The sequence below is a fragment of the Neofelis nebulosa genome, chromosome 1, assembly GCF_028018385.1.
Source record: "Neofelis nebulosa isolate mNeoNeb1 chromosome 1, mNeoNeb1.pri, whole genome shotgun sequence".
Taxonomy (NCBI): domain Eukaryota; kingdom Metazoa; phylum Chordata; class Mammalia; order Carnivora; family Felidae; genus Neofelis; species Neofelis nebulosa.
This window is the reverse complement of record NC_080782.1, coordinates 242,457,449-242,468,747: the sequence shown is the minus strand read 5'-3', so window position 1 is coordinate 242,468,747 and position 11,299 is coordinate 242,457,449. Positions and strand designations below refer to the sequence as shown.

The following is an 11,299-nucleotide window of genomic DNA, read 5'->3' as shown; positions in this document are numbered from 1 at the left end:
ATTGTCACTTAAGGATGATCGCTTTGGCTACAGTGTGACAATACATTGAACGAGAGCAAGATGGAAGAGTAAAGAGGAAGCGAAGAGGAGAATTAGGACGTTACGATAACCAGACAGACAAGAGAAGATGGCTGCCCAGACGCTCCAGGTGGCAGGGAGATGGAGACCGGGGGAATGCTGGAGACAAATGTGGCAGGCCCGACAGAATTACTGATGGATGACACACAACACAGACCTTTGAGACAACTGACCTGGAGATCACGAGAGCATCGATCCAATGTCGAAAGCCAGACTGAACATACCCACCCTCCACCACCTTCCACGGAATAAATAATGTGCACAACGCTGGTGCTCATTTGCTGCTGTGCCAGCCACTGCCGATGACCTGAAACTGCCATCAACAGCTGACCGTGACGAAAGGGAACATGGCATCTCTTGCAGCTCCAGTGGAATTCTGTGAGGACTATGTGCCCAAGCCCTCCCAGAGAGGGTCTGGTCTACATCCATCCCCTCTCACATTCCTGTTTTCCTTGGGCCAGTCATTCCAGTCAGCAGCCATACCCTGGCCCAAACTGTCTCCAAGTCCACTGGAATTTTCGTCCTGTGCTTGATAGTGTCCCCACATCTTAAAACTCTTTTCCCAGTGTTCTCCCGCCTCTCTGCTTTAATGGGGAAAACTGGCCGTCCTCTGAGGACCATGCTTCCTGTGAAGGCCCGTCAGGTCACTCTCTCACAGCTCAGGGATCTCAGAGTCAGAAAGTAGAGTTAGTAAGTAGCTTCTCCTTGACTTCCCCACACTGCTTCCAGACCATCAGTTGCCCACCCTCTTGCGAACCTTCTGTGGCTGTGAATCTCAGGCCATACTTTTTTTCAAACCTCTTCCGACTTTCTCCTTCCTTTGCCTCTTCCCCCCCCCCCCCCCCGGCTCAGTATATATACCTTATTCCAGTGACTTCAACTCTGGACTCCTAATCCCGGATGGCTTCCTCCAGATTGCACCTATCATCGAATCCTGGGCCTTGTTACCATCTCAACACTGCACTACTTTCAGAATGGCTTGCTCAGAAAGCCTACTCTCCAACCTGTTGCAATTGTTCCTCCGACCCCATCAGCACTTCTGACCTGACTGCTCAACTTTTTTCTTATTCACTAGTTCCCTTCAGTTTGGTTCCCTTATTATTCGTATTCAATTTCACCATTATAACTCGTTTTTCCCTCTGCCCTTTCTTTGCAACTGACTAATGAATTCCAACCTTGGGTGAATCCTGCCATTGCCTTTTTCTATGTCTGTACTTAATGAAAATCCAGTGGAGAAAATGGGACTGGGAGAGTACCAGACAACAGGGTAGATGGGCATCAATACCAATTCATGATCATCAAGGTCGACAGAGCACACACACTTCCTAAGCAGTATTGCTGTATTTCTCTAGTTAGTGTGTCCTCTTTTCTGCTCACTCTATACCTTCTCCCCTTTTTGCAAAAGTCCCAGTCCCCTTAGTCTCAGCTACCTCTCCTGCATCCTCAAACTCTTTCTACTGGATTATTTCCATTAGCAATCAGGCATGCTCTAGTATCTTCCATTTTATTTATTTATTTATTTAAATGTTTATTTATTTTTGAGAGAGACAGAGACAGAATGCGAGTGGGTTAGGGGCAGAGAGAGAGGGAGACACAGAATCGGAAGCAGGCTCCAGCCTATGAGCTGTCAGCACAGAGCCTGACGCGGGGCTTGAACTCACGAGCCGTGAGATCATGACCTGAGCCGAAGTCAGACACTCAACCGACTGAGCCACCCAGGCGCCCCAAGTATCTTCCATTTTAAAAAACAAACCAACAAAAACTCTACTTGGACTCCTAAACCCCTTGCCGTCCAGTACTGCCTTACCTCTTTCTTCCCATTCACAGTCAGGCTTCCTCAGTTTCAATAACCAGTCACTACTTTACCACCAGTTACCATTAAATTTGGCCCAGTCTTCTATACCACCATTCGGTGAAAGGGCTCTTGCTACGTCAACAGTGACCTTCATACTGCCAGATACAACTTGCTTGATCTCTTATCAACATGGAACATCATTGTCCATCCCTTCTTTTTGACTCGGTTTCTTTCTTAGCTTCTCTTGCTTTCATTTTCCTGGTTTTGCTTCAATGTGTCAGGCTATTAACGAGAATCATTAGGGGATCCTTTTCTATAAAACCATTAAATTGTAAGTTTCTAAGTTCTAGGCTCTCTTTTCTTGTCCCTCCACATGCTCCTCCCCAGTAACAACCTCACCCACTCCCAGGCTTCAAATCCATCAATTTTGGGAGGCTGTGAATACCACATGTATACCTCCAGATGGAATCTCTTCTCTGAGCTTTATGTCTATATATACACTTGCCCACTCAAACACCTCTATTTGCACATTTTACAGATATCTGAAACTCAACATGTTCATGTTCAAAATTAATTTCCTTTCTCAAATTTCCTTCTCCCCTAGTGTTCTCCACATTAATAAGTGGCACTGGCTTTTCCCCTGTTGCTTATGCCGAACATAAGATTCATGCTTGTTGTTCTCATTCACCCCTGCCTCTATATGTGATTCATTACAAGCCCTGGCAATTTATTCAATAAATATTATCAACGGCCAACTACTTTCAGGCACTTCCCTGGGCACTAGGGTATAGTCTACAACAAAAAAGACAAAATCTCTGTCCTCTGGAGCTTTGAGATATACAAGCTATGTGACCCTAACATTTTGTCTGGCAATATAGATGTACGTGCAATAAGAAGGAGCTGCATTACAATATTTAAAATGAACGAGATGATTGACCACTCTCTGGGTAAGTAACTGTATCATGCTTAAAGAGCAGCCAAATATAAAGGAACTTGAATTTGTTTCCAATAGGTTTTGTGTGTGTGTGTGTGTGTGTGTGTGTGTGTGTGTGTGTGTGAAGGCTAGAAATTTATAGCCTGGAGACCTAAAGAGATAACAAAAATTGTCTTATATCCAACAACTTGAGCGAAGGGTTATACAGTGTTCACTAATTAATTCAACAAATATATAATAAACATATGCTTTAAGCTAAACATTGTAGCTCGATGAAAAATTGTGTAAGAGTTTACCCTCTTGCCAGGCTAACAAGCTAACACAGCTTCCTAAGTGCTGGCAGAAAGTACTGGGATCAGAGACAGAGGACTTTGATTATTCACAGCACAGCAAGCAGCCTGAGCTTCGTATCCCTTCAGTTCTCCTTGCCTCCCAAGTCCCGTGATGGTAGTCCAGGCGGGTGCTGCACATGCGATGGGTTTGTATCACTGCTGAGGAAGCCTGAGCTTAGGAAACTTCAGTCTTTCATCATGGACTTCAGGCCAAAGTGTCCAGGCTTTGCCTCAGAGGGCGACATTAAATCTTTGATATACTTGACAGCAACAAATCTGACTTTGGCATTGGAGGGAGACGGTCATCTCATTCTTCCAAAGCTGTTTCCTTTACAAATATCCTTGAAGAAATAGTTCTATTGGTCAGAGTGCTCCACAGAAAGAGAACCCAAAGAATGCATATATAAAGACTTATTTTAAGGAATTGACTACTGTAATCGTGGGACTGACAAGTCCAAAATCTGCGGGGCAGGCCAAAACGCTGCAGACCTAGGGAAGAGATGATGTGGCAGCTGGGGTCTGAAGGCATTCCAGAGGCAGAATTCCCTCCTCCTCCAGGGACCTCAGTCTTCTCTTGAGTCTGTCAACGGATTAGGTGAGGCCCACCTGCATTTCAGAGGGTAATCTGCTGTACCCAAAGTCTAGTACATCTTAAAAAATCCTCACTGCAACACCTCCACTGCTGTTTGACAAAAAAACTAGGTACTACGGACTAGTCCAGTTGACTCATTAAATTAACCGCCACAGTAGTTCAGAGATGATCATTAAAAAATTGTCTCCCGGGGCGCCTGGGTGGCGCAGTCGGTTAAGCGTCCGACTTCAGCCAGGTCACGATCTCGCGGTCCGTGAGTTCGAGCCCCGCGTCAGGCTCTGGGCTGATGGCTCGGAGCCTGGAGCCTGTTTCCGATTCTGCGTCTCCCTCTCTCTCTCCCCCTCCCCCGTTCATGCTCTGTCTCTCTCTGTCCCAAAAATAAATAAAAAACGTTTAAAAAAAAAATTGTCTCCCAACGTATACTTAATGTTTGAAATTCATTAATTACAGTGTCTACATTTCCCCTGAATGATCCCCATTAATCTTCAAAATTTAAAACTAATGATATTAAACAATTATGAATTTCTCATGCATACTGTGCCTTTATTAAATTTTACTACGAACCTGGTTCCAGGTAGTTGGGACACAGAGTTTCAGTTCCTACCCTTTAAGGCACTCATCAGACAAGAGTACATTAAGAGCTTGGATAAGGTGTGCACAGCATGCTGTGGGAACACCTAGTGCAGACATTAGGAAGGAGAAAAGGAAGGAGCCGAGGCCTCGAAGACAGGCATCTCATCTGAGTCACTTCACAGGGTGACCAAAGGGAGCCCATGATGACACGGAACACTGGCTTCCAAGCTCACAAGATCTGCGTGGTGGCTCCAGCAGATATTTTATAATAACCTCGTCTCATCCCTGGGTAATCCTTCCGGCTGATTTCATCAGGATTTACAGACTGTGGATTTCTTTCCTCCCAAGTACTCCAAGCAGAGGCGGCGCAACGGAGCCCCCTCCTACCCCTTCCACGCTCGCTGCCCGCGCCTCTAACCGCGTCCGGCTCCGGGCCGGCCACGCCCCCTTCCGCCCCCGCCCCTCCTCGCTCCTCTCCGGTTCCGCCCCCTCCTCCTCCTCCCCCGCCCTGGCGCGGAGGACTGTGGGAGCCGCTTCCTTGGATTCCGCGCGTGGCAACGACTTGGCGCCGCGCTCTGGCCTACGCGGGCTCTTAGTAGGTTGTCGAGAAAGCCGCGTCGTCCCCGCTAGACTCGCGGCCGCCCCGCTCCCCCTCACCGCGAGGTAGGAGAAGGGCCTCGGGACTGAGAGCGCCAGGGGCCGGCGCGGGCGGCGAGGCGCGGGGCCCGCGGCGGGCGGCCGTCCTGGGGCCGACCCCTCGCGGCACGCCCCCGCGCGGGTCATCGCGCGCGGCGCGGGGAGGGGGCTTCGTTTGCGGAGGGGCTCTGCCCCGCCCACCGGCTCTTCCTCCGGTCCCGGCCCCTGCGGGCCTTTGCAGGCCCCGCAGAAACGCGGCCGTGGGTTCGCGGACGTGGATTCCCGTGGCGGGCGAGTTTGTGTTGCCCCCCTTAGCGGGGCGGGATGGCTGTCCCGAACCGCAGTCCCACGGCAGCCGGGAGATTCGAACCCAGATTAGACCTGGCCACCAGCTGTTGAATTTCATAGCGGATGACACCGCGAACGTTGGTGTGTGTGTGTGTGTGTGTGTGTGTGTGTGTGTGTCTTGTGTAAAGCTTTTGAGATTTTCTCATGCAAGGTTTAATTCGTGAAATAATAACACACCAGAAGGCGTAAACCTGTACTCAGTCGCACAAAGATGAAACAGAATTCCAGAGACTTGAAGGATTGTTTTTCCAAGATTCTTTCTAGAGCTAAAATTCCACTCTTCCTTTTTTTACCGGGTGGATTTTCTGGTTGTGAGCTTTTGCGGAACTACAGCAGGCATCTTGGATGTAGTCTGTCCGGCAGAGTCAATAGAAGAGCATCATAAAAAAATAACTTCAGCATTAAAAAAAAAAAAAAAAAAAAAGGTGTTACTGGCATTTAATGTGTGTCCCCAGATTGTTTCAACACGAATAGCTTGTTACGTGTGTACACTGCTTTTGAAAACCCCAAATTGTATTTGTTCTGCCACCCCCAGCTATCACCTATGGGTGCTTCACTTTCCTGGCCTCACTTTCTACATCTTCACAATTAATTTGCTCAGTCGAGGTCTGTTCAGCAAAAGTCTCAGATGTAAACTAATTCCCGGGTTGTGGTTGCAACCCGGCAAGAAGGATATCTGCTTCTGAAAGTTGCTTGTTTTCATGACATGCATGTAAGGTGAACTGACCTAAATAGGGCTCATAATCAGCCCTCCTTTAGCGTAGTAGTCCTCAGACCAGCGTCATCAGCAACACTTGGGAACTTGCTGGAAATGCACATCGCCAGGGATAAAGGCCGTGGTGAGGACTCCCACCCAGGGCTTAAGGAATCTCAAACTCTGCTGGTGGGGGAGTAACGATGTGTATTTTAACAAGCCCCTAGGTTTGTCATGCATGCTAAAGTTGGAGAACCACTGGTTTAGCATTATCTAGTTAAAATATTTTCTATATCTTATACCAGTGACTTTTATTTAAAAAATTTTTTAAGTGTGTTTGTTTTCTTTTTTTTTTTTTAAACTTTATTTATTTTGAAAGAGAGAGAGAGTGGGGGCGGGGCAGAGAGAGAGAGGGAGAGGAAGAATCCACACTGTCACTGTCGGCGCTGAACCCCGAGATAATGATTTGAGCGGAAATCAAGAGTTGGAAACTTAACCAACTGAGCCACCCACGCACCCCTATTTTTAAAACTTTTATTTACTGAAGTATAGTCAACATGCATATTATATTAAAAATTTTTTTTTAATGTTTGTTTTTGAGAGAAAGGGAGAGAGAGCACACATAAGCGGGGGAGGGGCAGAGAGAGAGACACACACAGAATCTGAAGCAGGTTCCAGGCTCTGAGCTGTCAGCACAGAGCCCCATGTGGGACTCGAAATCACAGACTGTGCAAGATCATGACCTGGGCTGAAATCCGACGCCCAGCCAGCTGAACCACCCAGGCACCCCATGACACTTTCATTTGAAATTTACATGCATTGCAGAATGATCACCACAATCTAATTACCATCTGTCACCAGAGTTACTACAATATTATGACTATGGTCTGTATGCTGTAATTTACATCCCTATGACTTATTTATTTTAGAACTGGGAATTTGTATACCAGTGACTTTTAATACCTTTGATGGTATTTATTTTTGGGACAGAGAGAGACAGAGCATGAACGGGGGAGGGGCAGAGAGAGGGAGACACAGAATCGGAAACAGGCTCCAGGCTCCGAGCCATCAGCCCAGAGCCTGACGCGGGGCTCGAACTCACAGACCGCGAGATCGTGACCTGGCTGAAGTCGGACGCTTAACCGACTGCGCCACCCAGGCGCCCCTAATACCTTTGATGGTATTTGGAATAAACGTTTCTATCTGATATTTTTTCTCCCATAGTAGTGAATTTTCATCTTTAAAAAGTAATGAAAAATTAACTCAAGACCTAAATGTAGGAGTTAAGCCATAAAATTGTTAAAACAAGTGTAAAGCTTCTTAACCTGGGGTTAGCCAGTGGTTTTTTCAGATGAGACACTGAAAGCACGAGCAACTGAAGAGAAAATGGATAAATTATACATCATCAAAATTCAAAGGACACTTCAAAGGGTGGTATCAAGAAAATGAAAGATAAAATATTTGCAAATCATAAATCTGATAAGGGCTAGTATCCAGAATATATAGCTTTAATAACATAGATAAGACAACCCAATTTTTAAAAATGGGCAACGCATCTGAGAAGACATTTCTCCAAAGAGGTGTACAATTGTCAATAAGCATATGAACTGATGCTCAACATCATTAGTCATCAAGGAAACGAAAATCAAAACCATAGAGATGCCATTTCATACTCATTAGAATGGCCATGGGGACATTAGCAAGTGTTAGCTAGGACATGGAGAAATCGAAACTGTCATACATTGCTGGCAGAGTGTGAAATGTGCAGCCACTTTGGAAGAGTCTAGCAGCTCCTCCAAGAGTTAAACTAGAGTTGCCATATGACTCAATGCCATTCCTAGGTATACACTCGATATCAATAGAATTGAAAATTTATGTTCGCACTAAACGTACACACATGTTCATAGCAGCATTATTTATAATAGATATAAAGTGAAACAATCCAGCTGTCCATTAACTAATAGATAAAATATTGTATATGCATACAATGGAATATTATTCAGCCATAAAAAGGAATGAAGTACTGATGCATGCTACAACACGGATAAACCTTGAAAACATGCTGAGTGAAAGAAGCCAGTCAAAAGGCTACATATTGGATGATTCCATTTGACTGATGAAAAAAATTTGATTGGTGATTCCATATGAAATGTCCAGAATTGGCAAATCCATAGAGACAGAGTAGATTAGTGACATAGGCTAAGTGGGAGGAGGGAGGAATGGAGAGTGGCTGCTAAAAGGGTCCCAAATTTCTTAATGGGGTGTTGAAAATGTTCTGCAAGTAGATAGTGGTGGTAGTTGCATACTAAAAAAACACTGAATTGTACACCTTAAAGTAAGTTTTATACTATGTGAATTATAAAAAATTGATAATTTTATATTTCACATAAAAATATTTTTTTTAAGTTTGAGAGAAAGTTCATGTGCATGTGCGTGAACAGGGGAGAAGCAGAGAGAGAGGGACAGAGAGAATCCCAAGCAGGCTCCATGTTGTCTTAACGGAGCCCTACCCAGGGCTGGAACTCACCATGACATTGTGACCTGAGCCAAAATCAAGAGTTGGACACTTAACTGACAGCCACCCATGCACCCCCACATAAAAATAATTTTTAAAAGGTTACAAGTAGCCATGTATGTTTGGCCTTATACTGAGCAATAAGATTAAGCCGAAATTTTTGTGGGAATTTACTGGCACACTTAAAATTGTACCAACTTAAAAAAAACACGTATTTGGTTTTTCTTTTTTGTGTGTGTTTTTTTAATTTAAGAGAGAGAGACAGCATGTGTGCTTGCACGTGGGGGAAAGGGACAGAGAGAGAGAGAGAGAGAGAGAGAGAGAGAGAGAATCTTGATCCCACAACCCTGGGATCACAAAATCAAGAGTCGGATGCTCAACCAACTGAGCCACCCAAGTGCCCCTAAAAATATGTATTTCAAGGTAAAGTAATTCAATATTACATTTCTTGGGTACCTAGCCTGACCCCTCCCCTAAATTGACTAAAAGATTACTCAGTTTGAATGATTCTTTGTCTGAGAATTCTTCCCAAATTCTCTAGTAATCACTGCATTTACAGTATATGTATACAGTAATTAAATTTCCCGCTTCTATTTTACTTTGACATCTGTTTTATTGTGTCTTGCATTTTTCTCAATATTTTATTATGAAAATTTTCAAATGTACAGTAAAGCTTAAAAAATTTTACAGTGAACATCATACCTGCTACATAGATTCTACCATTAACATTTTCATGTACTTGCTTTATCATATATCTTTCATTTATCCATGTTATTTTTATTTATTTATTTCGAGAAAGTGCACCCACGTGTGTGCGTGAGCACAGGTGGGGCAGAGGAAGAGGGAGAGAGAATCTTAAGATTCTCTGTTATTTTTATGCATATCAAACTGAATTACAGATATTAAGCTTTCCCTTAAATACTTAGGTATGCATATTATAGTTTGATATTTATTTACAGTTTTTTCTTTCAAGAAAAAACGTATAATGAAAGGAAAAAAGTATGCATTTGTTGACTTTTTACAAGTGTGATTACCAGTCTGACCCAAACTATTGTCAAGATATAGAATATTTATCACCCTAGAAAATTAAAAAAAAAATTTAATGTTTGTTTATTTTTGGGAGAGAGAGCAAGTGAGAGAGCAAGCCGGGGAAGGGCAGAGAGAGAGAGAGAGAGAGAGAGAGAGAGAAAGAGAGACAGAATGGCTCCAGGCTCTGAGCTGTCAGCACACAGCCAATGTGGGGCTCGAACCCACAAATCGTGAGATCATGACCTGAGCCAAAGTCAGACACTTAACTGACTTGAGCCACCCCCAGGCGCCCTACCCTAGAAAATTCTATAATCTGCCCATTTTCATTCAAACTCTAGTCTCCCACGCCTAAACAGCAACCACCCTTCTGATTGTTTTCTACAATAGTTTAGTCTCTTCTAGAATTTTAAATCAACAAAACATTATATAAGGTTCAGTTTTGTGAGGCTTCTTTCACTTAATTGAGATTCTTCCATTTTATGTATGTCATCGGTGCATTTTTTTTTCTGAATAATACTTTGTTGCATAAATATGCTTATCCATTCTGTTGATGGGCATCTGGTCTGTTTCTAGTTTTTGACTATAATGAATAAACCCCCTGTGAACATTCTTATATAAATATATCTGTAGACCCATGTATTCACTTCTCAGGTAAATACTTGGGAGTGGAATTGCTGGTTCGTAAGAAATATATGTTAATTTTATGAAAGTGCCAGTCTTTTTTTTCCAAAATTGTACTATATTACCCTCCCCAACAACAATGTAGGACTCTGGATCACTCCACATCATTGCCGACCTTTTGCGTTGTTGGTTTTTTAAATTGAGCCGTTCTGGTAAGTGTGTGGTGGTTTCTGCCTTGCTTTGCACTTGACTCTTACGTCCCCTGTTCTGCACTTGATGCTAAGCTCTTTGACAGTCAGGGCAACTAACTCGTACCTGTGTCTAGTGCCTTTCAATGCAACAGGTGTGCAATACATGTAAAATGAGAGCAATGAACGAGTGTTTTGACACCTAGTTTTGAGAATTTGACGTGAAAAAAATTAAGTCATAAAAATATGTAGCAATAAACTTGACCAGAAAGGTTGTTAAGTGGTTCTACTTTATTTCAATTAAGGATTATTTTATATACCAAGAACATATTTACACTGCCAATTTTTCATAGGTACAGATGATGCAAAATGTACACCTGGCCCCAGAGACAGATGAAGATGATCTTTATTCTGGTTATAATGACTACAATCCAACCTATGACACTGAGGTAAGAAAATAAAAATAAAAATAAATCTAGTTTTTATGTTGGTCTTTGCTAACCAGCTGGTTCATGAAAACTTTGGATTTGAGGGTTCTGCTTTATTATCTTTAAATTAAGTAAACTGATTAAAAGCCTGGAAAAGTGCTACTTCTGAAGTCTGTACTAACTTCCACTAATAATACTAATTGCAGCAAAAGGGAAAATCATGAGAAAGCTTATAGAAACAAATTAGGGTCGATTATAGACTTGTATTTTCCAGCACTAGCTATCTGAATGTGTAAGTAAAAAGACTTAAATCACTTGAGGTACCTAAAATCCGTTGTTTTTTTTTAATTTCCTAAATTTGAAATGTCATGTAGTGATTTTTTTCTTTTAATTAAAATATACAAATATTTTATAGAAAACTTAGGAAATAGAATCACAGAAGCTATTACCACCCAGAGGTAAACATTAACTAGCTTATAATGCTTATGTCACCAAACATTTCCCTATGCAAATATATGTGTATCTCTATTTTTGGA

General features: G+C 43.0%; 1 protein-coding gene across 9 annotated transcripts in view; it reads left to right on the top strand.

Moving 5' to 3' along the window:
* The first annotated feature begins 4,802 nt into the window (after positions 1-4,802).
* The window catches only part of IFT88 (intraflagellar transport 88), a 132,958-nt gene continuing 126,461 nt past the window's right edge, over positions 4,803-11,299 (top strand). For 4 of the 9 annotated variants that reach the window (XM_058690360.1, XM_058690344.1, XM_058690354.1 and 1 more), the window contains exon 1: positions 4,806-4,967. Coding sequence is in view for 5 of the 9 variants with exons in the window: in XM_058690365.1 (XP_058546348.1) it covers positions 10,695-10,784 (90 nt within the window). In the remaining 4 variants the exon portion in view is untranslated. Of the gene's footprint in view, positions 4,968-10,688; positions 10,785-11,299 lie in introns of all 9 variants that reach the window. The other 5 variants (XM_058690327.1, XM_058690316.1, XM_058690305.1 and 2 more) reach the window with 3 other exon arrangements.